The following is a 23943-nucleotide window of genomic DNA, read 5'->3' as shown; positions in this document are numbered from 1 at the left end:
CATACATAGCAGTTGATCAAAAAGACATCTTATTTGCTTCCTGAAGGTCACTCAGCTAGTAAATGGAATCCAGGTTTGAACCCAGTTGTTTCCGGCTCCAGAGCAGTTTCCAGAACTCCAGGTCTTTCTAGCCTTTGCGCTTCTGTTCAAGTTATAAAATCTCTTTTTGTATTTACAGAGTTACATGCTGAAAATTTGAAGAATGAAGATGATGTAAACACTGGACTGTTAGGTATGAACCTTACTGTCACTTGATTTTTGAGCTTACTTTTGTTTTTTATGTTTTAATGATATACAGGTTTGGATAAAATACTTAATATATCCCCTGTGTGGTGATGTTTCACTGTTCTTCATTTGTATATGTATGTGGTATATTATCTTTTTATATATATGTTTGTTTGTATGCCAGACACACTAGGAATATGTTTTGAACACAACTGTATGTAACAGACCCAGAGAATACTTGACATTTTTTAGTTACCTTTTGGAAAAGCTTTTCTACACTTCTTCCCAGGAAGTAAACAAACAAACATTTCCCCACAGACTTAACAAAGATAACATCTTAAGCAGGCTGCAGAAGTTTAAGTTCAAATCTCCTTATAAGCAACTTGGTTTTTTAAAAAATATGAAAAGCATTGGGTATACTTAACACAAGCTAGTTATGACCAGGAAAAAGACCTGAGTTCTATAGAATGTCAGTAGAATGCTAGTTTACAGATTTGTAGTAAAAGATTCAGTTGTTATTTAATCTTTATTTTTCTCTGCCAAAATAATTGTGAAGAGTTCAGAATTTTACCTGTCTGGCATATTTTACTCCTGTTTGCTATAATATATTTGGCTGATCACTCTGAATTGGGGATGAGGGTATGGGAAATGATTGAGAGCCTATCCCACTTGTTATTCCCTCCCCCAATCTTAGCTAACCTATTTAAATGACCTCTTCAAGGCTAATGTCCTCATGATTAGGACAACAGAATCCACCTGATTTTGCAGAAAGGGAAGCTTTTATCTTCAAATTATGAACAGATTAGTTTGCTGGCTGTCCCATGAAAACTTGTCTGTGCTTGTCTTAACTTCTGGCATGAGAAAACAAGTCCTTTTCAGTTACTCATTTTGTTAGTGTGCCTCTGTGTGTTACACTGTTGATCTCTAAAATCAACAGTGATCATAAGGCTTTTCATAGCATTTATTGATCTGTCAACTCTTGACTGAAAAGGAACAATATATAAGCCTAAATGCCTGTTAAGAAACTTAGTTTCCAAAGGAGCTGAGACACTGCTATGCTCATGCTTGTTTCTGTGAAAGAAATGTTCATGGGGAGCCCTATTTATAGTTTTTTTAAAAAGGTTCATGATGAGCATTGTATCAGTGTTGGGAGTTGATTGATCCTAATGGCTAACAGGATTAGGCTATTACAGTGTTCATCTTAACTAGTGAGGTAGTCCCACCGAGGAGATGTGATTAACGGCTGGCCTTGGAACTCATCTCCCCAAATCTTCCCTGGGTGGCATTGGAATTACACTGCAGAGTTCGTAGGGCTTTCCTTTTATAATTGTCCTGTAAGCCTATTTGTCAGATAAATTAATAAAATAAAACTTGAGGTCATTTAGTTGAAAATCACATTCCAGCCATTCCTCCTTGAAGTTATTTTTTGGCCAAATTGATTGCACTAATCATATATAACATTGAACTGTTTCATTTTCCACATTTGCTTTTCTGTCAGCATTTTCCCAAATTTTATCACGTTTCGCAGTTAGTCCTATTTCCAATTTTTGCATTTTTTCCCCTAGTTTTATAACTAGGAAAGTATCAGAAAGAATGATAAATGATCTTCTATTTGAGGCAAACCTGAAATAAGTGCATTAATAGAAGGAATTGCCCTTAGCAGACACTCCTTAATCTGAGACTGTTGTTATCAAATGTAGTGCCAGTACTTTTACAAACACTGTAAATAGTACTATACAGAAATTGTAATCAGATTTTTGTGGAGTTCCTTCAGTGTCTAAAAAGGTTTTAAATTTGGTCTTTGGTTCCTATGACATCTATTAGTTAGTAGTTACCTTTAAGTCCCTTTTATGGCTAGGAGCGGATTTTCCTAGCATCTTGCAGTGTCAAGGGCTATTTATTTTTTAGCTGCCCATTAACTGCTCGTTTTATGCTTGAGATGTTTCCAGGCTTCTACACATTTTCCAGAGAAGAGATGACTGACAAAGATGAAGCCTGCTCATTTAAAGAATTGATAATTGATTTCTTTTCTTCTGCAGAGTGATAAGTGAGACTTTGTACGATCATAATTGAATGACAGAACATTAGAAATATGGTAAAAATTTCCAAGGGAAAGGATGTGTTGGGAAATGACCCATTCTGTTAGAAAAGTGCAAGTTGGTAGCAAAGGACTCAGTTTCTTCCTCACAGTGAAAGCTGATTGAAACCATAAACTTTAGCTTTTTAGTGGGTGTATAATATGAACCTTATAATTTGAGCCCACAGTCTGTTAAGGAAATAATACAGTACTTTCTGTAGCTGGGTAGGGTAACTCTAATATTTCATTTAAAAATTTACAAATATGTTATCCTTTTCTGCAGCAGAGTCTGTAAAATTTTGTATATTGCTGATAACAGTAAAAGAACCAAGGCAAAAAAGAGAAAAACAAAAAGCCCTAAAACACTGGAAGGATACAACCAAACTGTTAGTTTATCTGAATTTTGAAATTATAGTTTTTTTTTTTTAATTTCTGTTGTTTGTAATGAATGACTGTAACTCCTAATGAGAAAAACTTTGGTTAAAAAAGCACAAGTATAAGTTTAAGAAAGTGTGAAAACCATGTTCAACAATTAACAACAGTACTGAACTTTTACAGTACGCCAAAAACGTGTTATTTCACCTGATAGTCCCAACTATCCTGTATCCATAAATATAAAATACTCCTTCTAAATCAAAACTCAAGACAGTGTATATTAGAATTTTTATGCCATCAGATAGCCTAGGCATGGTAGCAAGGCAAAAACAATACAGGTCATTATCCGGAATTATCAGTGTGCAGCTGAATTATTAGTCATTAAATCATTACAGGTCTCCTCTTAACACGTAAAAGTAATGAGAACCAGACATTAGGAGCTCTGTTTCTCAAGAAATTGGTTTATTATTGTTAGTGTGGTACTACCTGGCCCAGCTGATGGAAAGGATGTTTCTTAGGCTAATGAAGTCAGAAAAACTTGTTGAAGCATTTTGCTGGGCTTCACCTAGTCTAGAGTTTCTGTTCAGTAAGTATAAGGTAGAGCCCAGAAATTTACATTCCTCATAGGTTTCTAAGTGATGCTCATGCTGCTAGTTAACAAGAATCACTAGTCTAGTAGTTTTTATTCCTCAGTTATAGCAACAGCAAACAAACAAACAAAAAAAACTCTGAAGATTTTCTTACTCTGAATTTATGAAATTTCAGACCCTATCCTTAGTCTCCTGGATCAAAGTTAAAGTCACTTAATAGGCTGCACTCTCAGTATCCTCTCAGGGTCTGTTGGACCCAGTCTTCATTTTTAAATTTTCTTGAGCAGTTCTTTTTGTAAGAATTATTTCATGTCGTTTATTCTTACTTACAGGACCTTCCACAGAATAAAGAGAAAATTGAGATTTTTTTTTTTGATAGAATAAAGCTTATTTGATCTTGAAATTACCTTATTGGTGCATTGGCCCCTTTTATATACCTAAGATACATTATAAGATTTTAATGATCTTATTTTCCTGTATCTGGAAACACTTTGTTTTGTATTATATTAGGAATCATTTAATATTACTCATCAGTTATTCTCAACTATGCTAAAAAGAATAAAATAATTTTGATAAAATATTCCAGAGCAGAGGTCAGCGAACTGTGGCCCTCAGGCCAAACCTGATCTGCTACCTGTTTTTGTAAATTGAATTTCATTGTAGCATACCTGTGCCCCATTGTTTTATATATTGATTATGGCTGCTTTCATGCTAAAACGTCAGAGTTGAGTAGTTGGAAAAGAGACCTGATGGCAAGCGAAGCTGAGGATATTTACCATCTGGTTGTTTTCGAGAAAACTATTGTATTCTCAACCAGGTGTCATTTAACAGAGAGGACGAAGGTAAAAACACAAACCGTCCCCTTTTGCTAAAATATGTAACGTTCTTTTTCATCTTTTATGAGTCTATGCCTACTAATTTATTTGATACTGTTTGTAAAGGGACAAATGCTAATGGCAGGTGATTGGAAAGGAATGGGGGGAAATCATTGGATTGAGCATTCAAATTGTTTAAAAATCTAAAAATGAAGATGTTTTACAGATTATGGAGCTAAGTTGGCTAAGTAATATTCCACTGTATACATGTACCATAGCTTCTTTATGCATTCATCTGTCAATGGACATCTAGGTTGCTTCCAAAAAACGTGGAACACTTAATAAATTTGCATGTCATCCTTGCACAGGGGCCATGCTAATCTCTGGATTGTTCCAGTTTTAGTATATGTGCTGCCAAAGTGAGCACTCACTATATTCTTCTGCTTTTGTGTATATTTGAGATTGTTTATAATAAAAAAGTTTTTTTTAATTTTCCCTTGTGAATATGATGATTTAACATGCTTGGAAAACTACAAATGTTACTTAACTCAGGTTTCATCAGTTTTAGGCAGAATATTCCCTTCCACTCCTTAACCTTTTAATAGGAAAGGGAGTGGAATTCCTACAAGCTGAGGGGCAGATTGACAGAATAGTTGAGTGGAGACTTGTCAGTGCAGCTGCTGTATTCCAACTGTGTGTTCAGGTCAGATGGTACTGGTAGGGGAGGAAAAATCCCTTTCCTCTGCTCCTGTACTTGAAAATTGAAGACCCACGGCTGTTCAGCTTTTTGATAAAGTTGCACACATTTGAAAAGTGAAAGTGAAGTCGCTCAGTCGTGTCGGACTCTTTGTGACCCCATGGACTGTAGCCTATCAGGCTTCTTCGTCCATGGGATTTTCCAGGCAAGAGTGCTGGAGTGGATTGCAATTGCCTTCTCCAGGGGATCTTCCCGACACAAGAATTGAACCTGGGTCTCCCGCATTACAGACGCTTTACCGTCTCAGCCACGAAGGAAGCCCTGCACACATTTGCTTATCATTAAAATTGTTGATTAGTTTTATGCATGAGTCCATCAAAGCTTTTATTAGTAGCCAGCTGGTTATAGTGTTTACAGCTTATAAAACTACCTGTTAATTTTGATTTTTAATTTCATAACTTAGTTATATGAGTTACAGTCTCATGAAAAAAATTTCAGGGCACCACCGCGTGGGGTACAGATGCGCTCGGAGGATGGAGCCGGGGGCCCTGGTGTGGCCGTTGCTACACGGGGTCCGAGCGGGAGGGAGAAACCATCATCCGCAGAAAGCCAGCTCCGCCGGGAGTCTCCGCGGCGGGAGGCCGAAGCGCCGCTGGCCTCCTCTTCCAGCTGTGGGAGCGGCGCAGGCAAACCTCGCGAGGAAAAGAGGACGGTCTTGAGCAAAGTGGTCATCCGGCGGCTTCCGTCCAGCCTCACCAAGGAGCAGCTGGAACAGCAGCTGCACCCGCTGCCTGCACACGATTACTTCGAGTTCTTTACTGCTGATGTCAGTCTTTATCCTCATCTCTACTCAAGAGCATACATTAACTTTAGAAATCCAGATGACATCCTTCTTTTTAGAGATCGTTTTGATGGATATATCTTCATTGATAATAAAGGGCTAGAATATCCTGCAGTGGTAGAATTTGCTCCATTCCAGAAGATAGCCAAAAAGAAGCTAAAGAAAAAAGATGCCAAAACCGGAAGCATTGAAGATGACCCAGAGTATAAGAAATTTTTAGAAACTTACTGTGTGGAGGAGGAGAAAACTAGTGTCAGTCCTGAAACTCTTCTGGGAGACATAGAGGCAAAGACACGAGAACTTATTGCTAGAAGAACCACACCTCTCTTGGAATATATTAAGAACAGAAAATTAGAGAAGCAGCGAATTCGAGAAGAAAAATGAGAGGAGCGGAGGAGGAGGGAGCTGGAAAAGAAGCGCCTACGGGAAGAAGAGAAGCAGAGGCGAAGCCGAGGCGGCGGGAGGAGGAGAAGTGCAGGAGGAAAGCAGCAGAAAAACAGAAGAAAACGGCGGAGAAGGAAGTAAGGATGAAGCTTCTCAAAAAACCAGAAAAGGGAGAGGAGCCGAGCACTGAGAAACCAAAAGAAAGAGCGGAGGAGACTGACCCTGGAGACGGGAAGTGGGAGCCCTGTCCCAGTGCGGTGGTCCTGAAGCCCAAGCCCCCAGAGGGCTCGCTGGAGGAGCTCCGGGAGAGGTCACAATATGACAGTGATAAAGAGCAAAGGGATAAGGAGAGAAGATCCCGAGAAAAAGAACTTGAAGCACAGCAATGCCACTTGGATGACAGCAGGAAACACAGAGCCCACCATGAGCTGGAAAAATGTTCGGGAAGAAATGGAGAAGAGCTGGCACGGGGGAAGGGGTCGGCCGCAGACGGAGGGAGAAGAGGGAGCCAGGATAGGGGCTGCCCTGTGGAAGCAGCAGAGAGGCTGGGAAAGGAGAAGAGTGAAGACTAGCCGGCACCCAGAAAGGAGCGCACGGGAAACAAGGACCGGCCAGGCTTGCAGCTGTACCAGCCCAGAGCTCGCATCCGAGCCTGTGACTGTGATGGAAGACACCCTGAGGAGGGCCGCGACGGGAGGAGGGGTGAGGCGGAAGACTCAACGGTGGCTTTAGCTGAGAAGAGCGAAGAGGCGGTGTGGGGCGACAAGCATGTTGGTGACGTGGGTGGGGGCTCCCCACCTCAACGCTCTGTGGATTCGAGAGGGCGTTCCTTCCGGAAGTTATGAATTAAATTAGCCTGGGATAAAACCTGCACACTGAATTTACTAATGAAGAAATGAGAAAGCAGAACTATAAAGGTGGCATAGAAATACAAGAAACCATTCTTAAGTAATCTTTTAAAACTTTGAACAGTTACAGATTTTACCATTTCTGTTATAAACTGGTATATATAATTTAACCAGAACCAAAAGAAAACTAGTATTGTGTGAATTCTGAAGCCCTTTCAACATGTTGTAGGAATAACGTGGACTTTGAGTTTTACACATTCGTAAGCAAATGGTCTGTATCTTGTGCCTTTGTTGGTTTTCTGTGGGAAGTGAGCAGCTCTCATTCCTTGTAACTCCTGTAATTCAGTCATTCATGTACCTCCTTTCATAAGGATTCACTAAGGCTGTGGTGCTGTTGTACCTCTGATAGGAACTCTAACTCTGTATAAAGCCCCAAATTGTTGCCCTTTTAACAATATGGCCACAGAATTAACAAAAACAGTTCCAGTCTTTTGATGGGGTGCTCATGGTTTATAACATAAATGGCATTATTTTGAGAGAGGGATAACTTAGGTATGGCATTGGGTTTTTTCTTTTTGCAGCCTAAGGCAGTTGTAAAATAACTTAATGTAGCTTTTTGCAACTGTGTATTCTATAGTATTTTTTCTTTTGGTGAAATTTTAAATGTTAATGTTTTTGGCACTGTGCTTTGTACCATTAAATAAAAATTTTAGTTGCTATGAAAAAAAAAATTTCATTAAAACAAAGGTTACCATTAATCTATTTATGTATTTTCAGGTCTTTTTCTATTTGTTTATATGTGTATAAAAGTATAATAACAAGATATGTGGTTTTATAACAGCTGTAGAAAAAATAATTGTAATCATGCATATGCTGCAGCTTCGTTAAAATATCTTGGAGCTCATTATGTATCAGTAAACATAGTTCTACCTCATTCTTTTTTTTATTACTGCATTATATTTCATAGTATTTTAGTTTACTAAAACATTTCAAACGTCAAAAGCTCTAAAACAGGACTTGGAATTTATCAATATGTGGTCACATCTCATCCTATTGTTTGTTTATGACAGGAATACATCTTAGAAGAATGTAACTGATAGCTTAACATTTTTTAATAAGATACCTTTCCCAGTATGGGAACATGGAAGATTTTTGTTTGTTTTTCTGTTTGTTTCTGCTTACATCTCTGATTTCATAAAACTTCTGAAAGTCATCTCATCTCTATAAACCTGAAATTGCTAAATAATATTGAAATGTTTACAACATATAATAATCTTTCTTCGCTGGAAGCTTTTTTAGAGAAACATAGAGCTGCCATCATTTCCTAGAAAGGAAAATAACTACACTTTGAAATAAAAATCATATATTTGAAAAACGATCTCCTCAATTAGATAAATCAATATAAAACTCCAGTAAAGGGATTAGAATAGGAATTTCCCACCTACTCTCATATTTGCTTTAGGTGAAACCATTGAGTCCAGGGGGTTACAGTGGATGAAAGAGATTTTCCATCATATCAACTGATGAAAATTAACTATAGAGAAGAAACAAGGATGTGTGTATTTAAAGACCTGTATCCTTTGACATAGCAGTTGTTCAGAAATTTGTTACAGATATCTTTGTATAACTGTATAAGAATGTTACTTGTGGCTTTGTTTTTAATAGTGAAAAGTGCAATAATAAAAATATGCAGTGGAATTGTGGCTGTGTGTACTGGATATGGAAGGTCTCCGAAAATGTTGTGTGAAAAAATTCAGGACAGTTTTTCTAGTGAGAATCCCATTTGTGGAAAATAAACTGAGAAAATACATACATGGCATACGTTTGTATATAACTGGCTCATTCTTGTACATAGCTATCTACATTACCTATAATTTTTAATAAAAGATGAACAATAAACTGATTGCTTTTAGAAACAGAGTTGGTAAATTGGAGAAGGAAGACTGACTTAATTTTCATGCACCTTTTAAAAATCATGTTAACTTGGTAAAATGGGTTTATAAAACATAAGTTATCAAATTTTTAGCTTCAAGATTTTTGTTAAAAAATATAGTTATGAACTGCCAACTTTTGTGGCTTTTCTGCTTGTCCATACATGAATTGAGTAATTTCAGAAGCATACACACACTTATAGACCACAGTGTTGCAATGTACTACAGTATTGCAATGTATTGTTTTAGCCCTATCGTTGTGATGTGACTTTTATCAGGGATGTAACTGTTGATCAGTTCAAAGTGAATGTAAAATAACTAAAATGCCCAAAATGAGGCAGGCACTTAGATCATAGAATAGTAGTTATTCTAAAGACTCAAGAATATTTTTGTATTAAATCCTGTAAGTGTTCTGTTAAACCACCTGAGTAAAAAAGCCTGATGGGCTTTAGGGAGCCTCACATTTTGTTATTGTTAGTTATTTTGTGTTTTTCTCACTTTTTTAGATATTTAGAGTTTCCCATCATTCCACCACAGTCCCCATACAGTCTCTGAGTTGGCAGGAAGGTTGCCCTCAGTCTTTACTCAGGTTCTCTCTGCTCAGTCCCACGGGGTACGGTTCTAGGGTTTGACTGTGCCAGGATATTGGGTTGGGAATACGATCTAGTCCTCAAGACATTTGTTCAAATGAGTTACTGCTGAAACATTTTACATTCTGTTCAGGATGGCCTTTCAGATGTAGCACCTTCCAAGCCACATGACCGTGTGCTATTTCTATGCCCCACTTAAGGCAGAGGCATCTGCAAACTTGGCTCTGGCCCTGTCTGCCAAGATTCTGTATATAGCTCCAATTCTTCTTTGGTGTGTGTGGCTTCTTGATGGCTCCACCAGGAAGCCTCAGCAACACTACCACCTCTCCATACACACAAATGCAGCCACACACACACCACTTCTCAAAACCAGGACTCTTTCTCATCTGTAGATAAAGCCCTCACTGTCTCCCTGTTCTACACATTTTTTTCTGTACCCTTGATATCCAGGATATTTTGTCTTTACCCTCCTCCTTCTTACATCTGTCCTACTAGTTCCCTTAATTTTGCAACATAAAAACCAAAGAGGCATAGGGCTGTTTCTCCTTTCTTTGCCACATCCTTCTGGGGCAGTTAACAGAAGGTTCGTTATCTTTTGAAAACGGGGTAAGGGAAGGGGGACTATCAGGATAAAAAAATTAGGTTCATCTTTCAAAAATACTTTGCCACAGATTTGTTTATTACTTCATTGCTCTGAGTTTCAGTAACTCAGTCTGATACTGAGTTTTAGTTTACAGACAGTCCAGTACACATATTTCTTTGCTACTTATTGTTAAAATAAAGCTATATTTGGTTGTGCATTTTGTGCAGCCAGGGAATTTGGTAATTCATAAGTCAGCCTCTGTTGTAGTCTTCTCAGCCTTTCTTCTGTGTATTCCTGAGACCTGGGATACACTCATTGGTAATGGTGGCTTTGTAAACTGTACGAAGGAGGCAATTTGAATGTGTGTCTTCAATCCTTCAAATTAATTTCTTCTCTCTCTTAGTCACTCTATTTATTTCCCACATTGTTCCATATCTTAACTCTTTCCTCTTACAGCTCGTTGTAGTACTGTTCTTCTTGACTTGGTATCTCTTGTAAATTGCAGTTACAGTGTAAATGAAAATCTAGGATCCCAGCCCATTTATAAATTGGAAAGTAACATTTCTTCATGTACCGAGCAAAGTTAAGGAATCAGATTAGGTTTGTAATGTTGGTAGGAAAGTTATAAAGAGTAGACACTCTAATAAAATTAATTCATATGTCAAAAGTTCATGGTATGGAAAGAAAGGGATCAGTTCAGTTCAGTCGCTCAGTCGTCTCCCAACTCTGTGACCTCGTGAATCGCAGCATGCCAGGCCTCCCTGTCCATCACCAACTCCCAGAGTTCACTCAAACTCATGTCCATCGAGTCGGTGATACCATCCAGCCATCTCATCCTCTGTCGTCCCCTTCTCCTGCCCCCAATCCCTCCCAGCATCAGAGTCTTTTCCAATGAGTCAACTCTTTGCATGAAGTGCACAAAGTATTGGAGTTTCAGCTTCAGCATCAGTCCTTCCAATGAACACCCAGGACTGATCTCCTATAGGATGGACTGGTTGGATTTCCTTGCAGCCCAAGGGACTCTCAAGAGTCTTCTCCCAACACCACAGTTCAAAAGCATCAATTCTTTGGCACTCAGCTTTCTTCACAGTCCAAATCTCCCATCCATACATGACCACAGGAAAAACCATAGCCTTGACTAGATGGACCATTGTTGGCAAAGTAATGTCTCTGCTTTTCAATATGCTATCTAGGTTGGTCATAACTTTCCTTCCAAGGAGTAAGCGTCTTTAAATTTCATGGCTGCAGTCACCATCTGCAGTGATTTTGGAGCCCCCCAAAATAAAGTCTGACACTGTTTCCCCATCTATTTCCCATGAAGTGATGGGACCAGATGCCATGATCTTAGTTTTCTGAATGTTAAGCTTTAAGCCAACTTTTTCACTCTTCCTCCTTCACTTTCTGCCATAAGGGTGGTGTCATCTGCGTATCTGAAGTTATTGAGATTTCTCCCGGCAACCTTGATTCCAGCTTGTGCTTCTTCCAGCCCAGCGTTTCTCATGATGTACTCTGCATATACATTAAATAAGCAGGGTGGCAGTATACAGCCTTGACGTACTCCTTTTCCTATTTGGAACCAGTTTGTTGTTCCATGTCCAGTTCTAACTGTTGCTTCCTGACCTGCATATAGGTTTCTCAAGGATCACTTAGTACTAAGTAATAAAAAGTAGCAAGCTGTGATCACAGAGTTAAATAAAAAATGTCAGGACATTTTAACAGTGAAGTGTTTTGACATTTTCCCCACAGTTTCAGTTGTATAAAACTGAAGATAAAAGCTTTAGGTTGAATTTGTATTCTTTTCCACATAGTAAATTATAATTGAATTAAAATATTCATTGATATGACTTCCTAGTTGTGCTTTAATATTTTACACTTCCACAAAAGATTTTCTTCAAGGCTCATATCTCTTTTATCACTTAAATATAATTTAAAAGATTAGAAATATGTATGATCTTCTGAACATGATCTGAGTTAATTTAATTGCTTTGGTGTTAATAATTCAAGTTTTCTCCTGTTTGCCCATTAAGGATTCTGGAGTCTACTTATAATATCCCTAACTGCTGGATTCTCCTGCTGCAGCTTTTCTTGGACAGTGACTTACTTTGATTCTTTTGAACCAGGAATGTTTCCTCCTACTCCTCTTTCACCTGCCAGGTTCAAGTAAGTATTCCTGTTTCTTTTTTTTTCCAACCCATTCCAGCTCTGTTGAACATACTAAAATAGAAGCAAGAGGCTGCTTATTTTTGAAATAATATGTTGAGGTCCCAATCTTCATAAAGTACAACTTGACTCGGTCTTTAGATAAGTGGAGAAGAATATTTTAAACTCTGCTGCTGCTGCTGCTGCTAAGTCGCTTCAATCGTGTCCGACTCTGTAGTGTGCGACCCCATAGACAGCAGCCCACCAGGCTCCCCTGTCCCTGGGATTCTCGAGGCAAGAATACTGGAATGGGTTGCCATTTCCTTCTCCAATGCATGAAAGTGGAAAGTGAAAGTGAAGTCGCTCAGTCGTGTCCGACTCTGCGATCCCATGGACTGCAGCCCACCAGGTCCTCTGTCCATGGGATTTTCCAGGCAAGAGTACTGGAGTGGGATGCTATCGCCTTCTCCGATTTTAAACTCTATACTTAGATAATGCAGAGGTGTTTTTAAAAATTTTAAACTCTATATGTAGATAATGCAGAGGTGTTTTTAAAAATTCAAAATATAATCTAAGATGTATGAAACTTTGACAGCTATTAATCCTTTGGGGATGAAATTTCATTTGAAACAGTTCTGAAGGCTGAATTAAAAATTCATGCTTGGATAGGTTAGACTTATAATAATTGGATTGAAATTTTCCTCAGATTTAAACTCTGTAATAATTAGCAAGCATTTATGGCATACCCCCCCAATTTATATATCTAAACAATATTAGATTTGTTTTATAGTGGAACATTAAATTTCTTTGGTCTGTATTTTCTGTTTCAAAGAGTTCCAGAAAATTTGGTAATCAGTATTCTAATCTAGTTTATGTTAGGAAGACTTGGGTTTTAAATACAATTTTCCAAATGAGAGCATCTAAGATCTCTAGTTTATCCTACAAACTAAGGTTGGAAGAAGTGGGAGAAGAGTAGAAAATAAGTTCTATTAATGATACATGTTATCAAGAGTATTATACTTGGTACTGTTGTTACTACCAGTTCCTGCCCACCCCAGGGACAACTCATGAAATCTGTTTGAGGCACTCTGTAAATAAGTTTAATACTAATGATAGTTACTAATAATCATTGTTATTAATGATCTTTGTTATTTTTAAATTCATTTTTATGTCTTATAAATATATCTTTAAAAATTTTGACTTCACTTTAAATGAAATGGGTAAGTTTATTTAAGACATCTTAATAAATCCCTATCTATATATGTAACATAAATCACATACTTGCCAATATATTTTGTGTATGTGTTTTGAGTGGATAATGATTAATAATATAAACTAAGTTATATGTAAAGGTGCAGTGCCCTCACATAATTTACATGGGTGACATTCAGTTCAAAAGTTAATTTTGCTAAGTATTCAATTCAGAGTTACTTTCTATTGCTGCTCATTGACATCAACCAGTTAACTTTAATGAGGGTGTGAGTCTAATATAGATGATACAATAAGTCACACAAAAAAGACCTTAATTTTATTTTTTTTTCTTTTACTTATTTATGTCTCACTTCTCCCCTGAATTCTAGTCCTGTATTTCCAGGTATTTAGTAGATTTTGCCACCTGGAGTCAGAAAGCACCTGGCACTTAGAATTGTTAAAACTTTCAGTCTAAGACATAAGTATCCACCTACTTATCAAGGGCCTGAAACCCCTTTTCACTCTATTTAGTTCTTCAGCAAGCCTACTCATTCTTGCCTTTTGAGGTGTTATTGGAAAACTTTGTCCTAGCACCCACGGTGTTTTTGCCCCATTTAAAGTCTTGGCTGGGGCACTTGACTCCTTGGAGTCCCCTGCTCCCAGGCTCTCACTCTGATTTGTCCTGTGTGTTACAGCCTTTATAAAAAACAGATCTTAGTCACAGTTCCCTTGTTTAAAAGTTAGTGGCTTTCTCAGTTCTTTCAAAAGCAAGTCTGACTCCCAAGTATAGCCTAACAGGCCTTCCCCAAGTGACCCTGCTCTACTTTTCCAACTTTATCTTCAGCTTTTTCTCCAGTGCTCCCTCTCTCGTAGCCATTACCAAATTACCCTGACATTCTCTAAACAAACTGTGAACTTTTGGCTTTGCTCTTGCTGTTCTTTCTTCCTGGAATATTTTCCCTCTCAGCTTCACTTCCACTATCACCAGAATTCCTGTGACTCATATGTTAGAAGCTTTTAGAGTTAGAAAAAAGCATTTCAGTGTTGCTTTAAGGATCTGGAATTCTAAGGACATTTAACTAATTTCCTAAAATTTATCTTTGCATTTTTTATTAGACTAGAACCAGTAGTGATGGACCTCAGTTTTCAATGTCTTTATTAGTCATTCAAATATGAGATAGTGTCAGATCAGAGACTTACATATTGATAAGTAGAAGTTCATTTTACATAGGTGTATGTCTTAGTTGCTCATTCGTGTCTGACTCTTTGTGATCCCATGGACTGGAGTCCCCCAGGTTCCTCTGTCCATGGAATTTTTCCGGGCAAGAATACTGGAGTGGATTGCCATTCCCTTCTTCAGAAGATCTTTCCAAACCAGGGATTGAACCCTGGTCTCCTGCATTGCAGGCAAATTCTTTATTGTCTGAAAGTGAAAGTGAAGTCGCTCAGTCGTGTCTGACTCTTTTCGACCCCATGGACAGTAACCTACCAGGCTCCACAGTCCATGGGATTCTTCAGGCAAGAATACTGGAGTGAGCTGCCATTTTCTTCCCCAGGGGATCTTCCCAACCCAGGGATCGAACCTGGGTCTCCTGCATTACAGACAGATGCTTTACCGTCTGAGCCACTAGGGAAGCCCTCTGAGCCACTAGGGAAGCCTGAGTCACCCAAAATTGGGAAGTCCAATTTTATATATGATAAATCAGCTATTAGCTCAAAAGCAAGTCTGACTCCCAAGAATAGCCTAACAGGCCTTCCCCAAGTGACCCTGCTCTACTTTTCCAACTTTATCTTCAGCTTTATCTTGAGTCAAACTGTAATTTTAATTGATCCATATATACTAAATAGAAGTACAGTCCAAAAAAACATAATAAACACAGTGGCATTTGATCACAGATTAACGGAAACCACAGACCCAAAAAGGGTATATAACATAGTGATAATTGATAGTTGTTTCATAGTGAAAACCCTGCCCTCTGGTGTTTGAAGCAAATAATGCAATTACTTCAGAACTGGCAGAATATAAGTACATTCTCTTTGTCACCAGCAGAGTGAGTGCTTGTACAGGGAAACAGCTCTGCCTTTTGAGAAAGTTAAAATCTTCAGACTTTAATTTTCTGAGAAATCAAATTGATGCATTTTATTATTTTTCAACATCACACTTTTATAGAAATATGTTTATAACAGGTTATGTATATTTTATTTAAAATAAACTGATGTTAATATAAATGTTTCCTCTGATTACATAAAGTACAGGTTCTTTGTTAAAAATTCAAAAGACAAAAAGAAAAATAATGGAAAAACTCTTCTTAGAGAAAATGACTGACAACATTTTAATGTGTTATCTTTCCATTCTAAGCATTTTTTAAAAGTTAAAATTGGGATCATAGTATAGATATTTGTATATAGTATAGACATTTTTAATTTAAATTTTGTTACAACATTTTCTATTCAATATTTTTTTGAGATTTCAATGTTTTAAATATATTTTAAAGACCAATCATCCTATATATCTATTTTTTAAGGAAAATCTAATATAAATGATAGCTAGATTCTAAGATAATTTATTAAACAGAGGTCTCCTTAACTAATTAAAAAGTAAAGGCACGATAATTGAGACATAAAGAGAATTTTCTCTTTTTTTTTTTAAGATTATTATTAAAAATATTCCATATTTCTAAGTCCATCATGAGTATCAAGGGTCAAGAGAATAAAATAATCACGTCTAATTGGTTTGTTTTTTACAAAAGCAGTCATTTGTTCTCCTTTGCAGATTTAAACCCAAGGGCATTTTTTTAAACTAATTAGTAGAGTGGGGAAAAAAACTTTAGAAGCCCATATTTACTATGGCTATCAATTAGTTGTACTTCCTTAGAAACATAAAGTCCTTGAGGGGAGAAAATAATAATCTTTATTGTTATAATAGTAAATTTTAGATGAGACGTTCAGTGAAATCACAGATTGGATCAATAATTAATTAGAGGAGTTGAGATAAGAAATAAAACCTTTGTACTCATAAAAATTTTTTTACATTTACACTTTGATGTTTGTTAGATATTATCTTAGTTCAGGCTGCTATAAGAAAGTACCATGAGCTGGGCTTATGCACGTGCATGTTTTAGTCATTCAGTCATGTCCGACTCTGTGCAACCCGATGGACTGTAGCCCGTCAGGTTCCTCTGTCCATGGAATTCATCAGGCAAGAATACTGGAGTGGAATGTCATGCCCTTCTCCAGAGGATCTTCCTGACCCAGGGATCAAACCTGGGTCTCCTGCGTTGCAGGCAGATTCTTTACCATCTAAGCCACCTAGGAAATCTCATGAACAACAAAAATTTATTTCCCACAGTTCTGGAGACTGTAATTCTAAGATCAGGGTGCCAGCATGGTCAGTTTCTGGTGAGGTCCATCTTCTGGGTTGCAGAGGACATCCTTCTCATTGTATCCTCACAGGGCAGAGAACAGAGAGGATGCAAGCTTTATTGTGACTCTTATAAGAGCACTTATCCCACATCGCATTCATGAAGGCTTAACTCTCATGACTCCTATCCAATCCTAATTATCTCCAAAGGCCCCTCTTGGAATTCTCCAGGCCAGAATACTAGAGTGAGTAGCTGTTACTTCTTCAGGGGATCTTCCCAACCCCAGGATTGAACCCAGGTCTCGGAAAGACCTTTAGGAAGTAAGATGGTTAAAGAACTTTGCACGGTGTATTTTTAGTCAGCTACTTAATGGGCTTCAAAGGCTTTTTCTTTTAGCCACTCACTGAGGCATGCAAGATCTTAGTTTCCCAACCAGGGCTCAGACCCATGCCCCCTGCAATGAAAGTACAGAGTCTTAACCACTGGACTTTCAGGGAAAACCCCCAGAGGCATATTTTTAAGAAAGATGGTTGTCAGGCTGACTTTGCAAACTTACTGGGTTAGAAGGTGTACTGCATTGTCAAATATATAAACTTCTTGATTAGGAAGCAGTCACTTTCTTTCAGTAAAAAATATTTTGGTCAATTGTACTTTTAAATTATTTTCTTAGTTTCTGAAAAATCTGTTAAAGAGCTAGAGGCAGAGGCAGTAACTTTAGATTCCCTGGGGTGTCTATTTAGGCATTGCCCACTTCTCCCTACTTTATAATTCATTATCCTATTCTTCTATCCTATTTAATCAACATCTTTAGTTCACTATTCATTGGGTTTTTCCTATGCACTCATTGGGTTTTGTTAGTAATTTCCAAGCAGGCAAATTTAACAGTAAGTCACTTCAGTCGTGTCTGACTCTGTGCAACCCCATAGACGGCAGCCTACCAGGCTCGTCCATCCCTGGGATTCTCCAGGCAAGAATACTGGAGTGGGCTGCCATTTTCTCCTCCAATGCATGCATGCATTCTAAGTCACTTCAGTCTTGCCCAACTCTGTAGTTAATATTTCACATAATGGTAATCTGCTTTAATTATAGTTTTCAGGAGTTAATGCATTTAAGTATATGACCACCCATGTAAAAATACTACAGTCAGAAAGAAAATCCAAAGCCTAAAAGAATCCTGGGGTTCTTTCCAGGCTGAGCTGGTGGCAGCACGAGAACTTATTTAAGTCCTCCTGAATGGGGAGGAAGATAGGTATGGATAGCAGATGTGTACTTGAGCTGTTAAAAAGTACAACTTTTTAACAAATATTCTAGTATTTCTGTGGATGTCTTAGACCTTCATATTAAAGGTTTTTGGAGAACTTAGTCTCTTCTAAGTCACTCATAGGGGTTATCATTAGTCTAGGTCCTCCATTTTTTTTTAACAGATAAAGACACTGAGTCCCAAGGAATATTAGTGCCTTGCACAAAGCCAAATAATTTGCATGTGGCATAGCTGGCCCCTAACTATGCTTATTGTTTTTGTTTGCCCATCTCGAATCAATGGAGAATTTCACTGATTGAAGCAGTGTCATTTTATTGACAATTAAAGGCACTTACTGTGAGTCTTGGCTCTGTGGCACTTTTGCCCATGCAATATTGCCAAATCCAGTTAAAGTCTGTTCTTATTAATAAAATCTCACTTGTTCTCTCCTTCACTGTTTTCTCTCAGTGACCAGAGTGCTCCACTTCAAAATGATTTCTCCCACATTTCACATTCAGTTCAGTTCAGTCTCTCAGTTGTGTCCGACTCTTCGCTACCCCATGAATCGCAGCACGCCAGGCCTCTCTGTCCATCACCAACTCCTGGGGTTCACTCAGACTCGTGTCCATTGAGTCAGTGATGCCATCCAGCCATCTCATCCTCTGTCGTCCCCTTCTCCTCTTTCCCCCAATCCCTCCCAGCATCAGAGTCCTTTCCAGTGAGTCAACTCTTCGCATGAGGTGGCCAAAGTACTGGAGTTTCAGCTTCAGCATCATTCCCTCCAAAGAAATCCCAAGGCTGATCTCCTTCAGAATGGACTGGTTGGATCTCCTTGCAGTCCAAGGGACTCTCAAGAGTCTCCAACACCACAGTTCAAAAGCATCAATTCTTCGGCACTCAGCCTTCTTCACAGTCCAACTCTCACATCCATACATGACCACAGGAAAAACCATAGCCTTGACTAGACGGACCTTTGTTGGCAAAGTAATGTCTCTGCTTTTGAATATGCTATCTAGGTTGGTCATAACTTTCCTTCCAAGGAGTAAGCGTCTTTTAATTTCATGGCTGCAGTCACCATCTGCAGTGATTTTGGGGCCCAAAAAAAACAAAGTCTGACACTGTTTCCGCTGTTTCCCCATCTATTTCCCATTAAGTGATGAGACCGGATGCCATGATCTTCGTTTTCTGAATGTTGAGCTTTAATTCAACTTTTTCACTCTCCACTTTCACTTTCATCAAGAGGCTTTTGAGTTCCTCTTCACTTTCTGCCATAAGGGTGGTGTCATCTGCATATCTGAGGTTATTGATATTTCTCCCGGCAATCTGGATTCCAGCTTGTGTTTCTTCTAGTCCAGTGTTTCTCATGATGTATTCTGCATATAAGTTAAATAAGCAGGGTGATAATATATAGCCTTGACGTACTCCTTTTCCTATTAGGAACCCATCTGTTGTTCCATGTCCAGTTCTAAGTGTTGCTTCCTGACCTGCGTACGGATTTCTCAAGAGGCAGGTCAGGTGGTCTGGTATTCCCATCTCTTTCAGAATTTTCTACTGTTTATTGTGATCCACATAGTCAAAGGCTTTGGCATAGTCAATAAAGCAGAAATAGATGTTTTTCTGGAACTCTCTTGCTTTTTCGATGATCCAGCAGATGTTGGCAATTTGATCTCTGGTTTTTCTGCCTTTTCTAAAACCAGCTTGAACATCAGGAAGTTCACGGTTCATGTATTGCTGAAGCCTGGCTTGGAGAATTTTGAGCATTACTTTATTAGCGCGTGAGATGAGTGCAATTGTGTGGTAGTTTGAGCATTCTTTGGCATTGCCTTTCTTTGGGATTGGAATGAAAACGGACCTTTTCCAGTCCTGTGGCCACTGCTGAGTTTTCCAAATTTGCTGGCATATTGAGTGCAGCACTTTCCCAGCATCATCTTTCAGGATTCGAAATAGCTTAACTGGAATTCCATCACCTCCACTAGCTTTGTTCGTAGTGATGGTTCCTGAGGCCCACTTGACCTCACATTCCAGGATGTCTGGCTCTAGGTGAGTGATCACACCATTGTGATTATCTGGGTCCTGAAGATCTTTTTTGTACAGTTCTTCTTTGTATTCTTGCCACCTCTTCTTAATATCCTCTTCTTCTGTTAGGTCCATACCATTTCTGTCCTTTATCGAGTCCATCTTTGCATGAAATGTCCCCTTGGTATCTCTGATTTTCTTGAAGAGATCTCTAGTCTTTCCCATTTTGTTGTTTTCCTCTATTTCTTTGCATTGATTGCTGAGGAAGGCTTTCTTATCTTCTTGCTATTCTTTGGAACTCTGCATTCAGATGCTTATCTTTCCTTTTCTCCTTTTCTCATTTCTTTTCTCATTTCACATTACCTGTGCACAAATGCCATCTCAGTTCAGTTCAGTCCCTCAGTAGTGTCCAACTCTTTGTGACCCCATGGACTGCAGCACACCAGGCTTCCCTGTCCATCAACAACTACTGGATTTTGCTCAAACCCATGTCCATTGAGTCAGTGATGCCATCCAACCAACTCATCATCTGTCATCCCCTTCTCCTCCTGCCTTCAAACACCACAGTTCAAAAGCATCAATTCTTCATTGCTCAGCTTTCTTTATGGTCTAACTCTCAACATCCATACATGACTACTAGAAAAACCATAGCTTTAACTAGACGGACCTTTGTTGGCAAAGTAATATCTCTGCTTTTTAATATGCTGTCTAGGTTTGTCATAGCTTTTCTTCCAAGGAGCAAGTGTTTTTTAACTCAAGGCTGCAGTCACCATCTGTGATGATTTTGGACCCCGAGAAAATAAAGTCTCCCACTGTTTCCACTGTTGATGTGGCTGCAGATTTATAGTTATCAGCTTGTTAGATAACTCAGTGATTATCATAGGTCCTGTCTAGGGTTAAAATGTTAGTTTATAATCTATAAATAAATTTAGTTGGGAAACGATAATGTATGTGATGGGTCTAGCAAAAAACACAATGTAGATAGCTCATTAGTTTTTTAATTGAGTCAAAATTTGCAATAAAAGTGATGAAAAATATATTTTAAAAAGTCATTAAGTTTGTCTGGCTAATAGGACTTTTACATAGAGTCAGAGGTTAAGGGCGAGTATTTTTTTTTAAGGTCCAGTATTCTTTAAGAAGTAAAGGTGTTGTTTAATTTCAGTTGATAGACAGAAGTCTTAACTGCTAGTGTGCTCTTGTTTGATCTTATTTAGGTTAGAGTTCCAATTTAACAGCATCATTCCTTTAACATTTGAGCCAAGGTGTTAGCATTATAGGGATAGCACTATTATTTTGTTCTGGAAATACCCAGAGACTTATTTCCAAGGAGGAAAAACTAATGCTTATATTTAAAGTTTCTAAGGATATGGGAATATTTGTTAAAACAAAAAATAGACATCACTGTAAGTTTTCTTAGACAGCTTTTAAAGGAGACCTAAGCCCAAAATTTGAGTGAAAATTATTACTCAAGTAGCCATTTTTAATTATCAGAAATAAGCAAAATATTATATTTTTGTTATAACTCAACTTAAAGGCAGTGTTTGTGTTGCCAGTGAATTTAAGGTTCTTGCTTCATCATGAAAGAATTTGGAGACAAAATAATGGGTTAAAAACTGGATGTACTTAGAGAAAAACACACTTACCAGACTTGTAGACAGCGAGTACAGCCATGAAATTAGAAGATGCTTACCCCTTGGCAGGAAAGCTATGATGAACCTAGACAGTATATTAAAAAGCAGAGACATTACTTTGTTGACAAAGGTATGTACTCTCAAAGCTATGGTTTTCTCAGTAGTCATGTATGGATGTGAGAATTGGACCGTAAAGAAGGCTCAGCACCAAAGAATTGATGCTTCTGAATTGTGGTGCTGGAGAAGACTCTTGAGAGTCCCTTGGACTGCAAGGAGTTCAACCCAGTCTATCCTAAAGGAAATCACCCCTGAATATTCATTGGAAGGACTGATGCTGAAGCTCCAGTACTTTGGCCACCTGATGTGAACAGCCAATTCATTAGAAAAGACCCTGATGCTAGAAAAGACTGAAAGCAAAAGAGTAAGTAGGTGAAAGTCGCTCAGTCATGTCTGACTCTTTGTGACTGTCCATGGAGTTCTCCAGGCCAGAATACTGGAGTGGGTAGCCTTTCCCTTCTCCAGGGGATCTTCCCAACTCAGGGATGGAACCCATGTCTCCTGCATTCCAGGCAGATTCTTTACCAGCTGAGCCACAAGGGAAGCCCAGGAATACTGGAGTGGGTAGCTTATCCCTTCTCCAGAGGATCTTCCCCACCCAGGAATTGAACTGGGGTCTCCTAATTGCAGGTGGATTCTTTACCAACTAAGCTATGAGGGGAGCAAAAGAAGGGGTCAGCAGAAGATGAGATGCTTAAAGAGCATCACTGACTCAATGGACGTAAATCTGAGCGAACTCTGGGAGATGGTGAAGAACAGGGGAGCCTGGCCTGCTACAGTCCATAAAGTTGCAAGGAGTCAGACATGACTTAGTTACTGAACAACAGCACCACTCCACAGAATATGGGCCGTCTCAGAAGGTGAGAGAGCCTTGACATATGGTGTGGTTATTTTTTATGGGCTGGGTAATTTCATAGGCTAATGAGTGGGAGGATTATCCCAATTAATTTGGGGAAGGGGCAGAAGCTTCAGGATTAAGCCACCACCTACTTCTTGAACTTTTATGGTTAGCCTAGAACTGTCATGGGGCTGGTGGGTGCATCATTTAGATACTAAGGTATTACAGGGAGCATATGATGAGGTTCAATTTTCTGCCATCTTGGACCTAGTTGATTCTAACCAGTTTTTGTCATGTCCTATGGCCAATGGCACCCCACTCCAGTACTCTTGCCTGGAAAATCCCATGGACGGAGGAGCCTGGAAGGCTGCAGTCCATGGGGTCGCTGAGGGTCAGACATGACTGAGCGACTTCACTTTCACTTTTCACTTTCATGCATTGGAGAAGGAAATGGCAACCCACTCCAGTGTTCTTGCCTGGAGAATCCCGGGGACGGGGGAGCCTGGTGGGCTTCCGTCTATGGGGTCACACAGAGTCGGACACGACTGAAGTGACTTAGCAGCAGCAGCATGGCCATATCATTGTTTTAAAGGTTGTTCCCTTCCCCCTCCATTTTGTTTCATTTGTACTTTAGATGCCTCTCAAATGGTCACATCTGCATTTCCTAAAATGTTAAAATATATAGAATTTGATTGGCAATCTGTACTGAATTTACAAACTACTGTCTTCCGGGTACTGTTGGATTTTTTGTCTGGATCACTCTGAGTTATCCACCTTTCTGCTTCTTCCAACCACAAATGATATTTGTGAATATTAGGACACTCAATTTCTAATGTGTTTCTAAAAACAAACACATGCTTTTAATTCAATTTAAACATTTCTGTACAGTCTTTTTTTTTTTTTTTAATTGTGTTGCAATGGTATTTGGTATTTGCAGAGTAAATTACAAGTAAGAAAGAAAAGTGAACAGTTGATCTTCATTTGAATTGCTTTTTGATAAACTGTTTTTGGTAACTTTTACAGAATGAAAACGCATCTCACATGTTATTTCATGTGTAATGTTCTGGATGTAGTCAGATGCTGAAATATTTAAATCTCCATTACATTTGTATGTGAAAGGGTTTTCTCTAAGTTCTTGTTCTTAATACTGGGGCCATTATTTTTCTTACAGGTTAAGATATAGTACAAACAAAATAGTAAAATCATAATAGAAATGAGGTTATGAGTTCTTGATCAGTAATAAAAGTCTTGAAGATCAAGACAAGTAGGTGATTTAGTATTTAAATTAGAAGTTTCTTTTCCAAGCACACAAGATTTAACATTGAACACAACAAATTGATAGTGTGACTGTTTTATACAGACTTTGGAGAGTTGCCGCTTTGTGAGATCAGATATTCTTTATTGCCATGGACTAATGAAACAGATGTCAGATGGCTAATTGCAGTTGGAGAGAAGCTACTGACAAAAGAGATAGATCAAGAACTTGGCCTTGCTATTTGAGTATCATGAAGTT

The 23943-nt window shown here is 38.5% G+C and overlaps 1 protein-coding gene, 2 non-coding genes and 1 pseudogene across 3 annotated transcripts in view; 2 read left to right on the top strand and 2 right to left on the bottom strand.

The window, feature by feature from the left end:
• Positions 1-23943, top strand: part of ARL6IP6 (ARF like GTPase 6 interacting protein 6) — a 41725-nt gene that overhangs the window by 2167 nt on the left and 15615 nt on the right. The window contains exons 2-3 of the mRNA XM_019983309.2: positions 179-232; positions 11984-12116. Of these exons, the coding sequence (XP_019838868.2) occupies positions 179-232; positions 11984-12116 (187 nt within the window). The remainder of the gene's footprint in view (positions 1-178; positions 233-11983; positions 12117-23943) is intronic.
• On the top strand, positions 204-8671 carry LOC109567586 (regulator of nonsense transcripts 3A pseudogene; annotated as a pseudogene).
• On the bottom strand, positions 4406-4509 carry LOC139179378 (U6 spliceosomal RNA). Its single transcript, XR_011563758.1, has one exon. It is a non-coding gene; the product is annotated as a U6 spliceosomal RNA (small nuclear RNA).
• TRNAY-GUA (transfer RNA tyrosine (anticodon GUA)) lies at positions 14849-14920 on the bottom strand. The gene has a single exon. It is a non-coding gene; the product is annotated as a tRNA-Tyr (tRNA).

The sequence above is a fragment of the Bos indicus genome, chromosome 2, assembly GCF_029378745.1.
Source record: "Bos indicus isolate NIAB-ARS_2022 breed Sahiwal x Tharparkar chromosome 2, NIAB-ARS_B.indTharparkar_mat_pri_1.0, whole genome shotgun sequence".
Lineage (NCBI taxonomy): Eukaryota > Metazoa > Chordata > Mammalia > Artiodactyla > Bovidae > Bos > Bos indicus.
The sequence above is the reverse complement of the archived record's forward strand: the minus strand, read 5'-3'. Positions and strand labels throughout refer to the sequence as shown.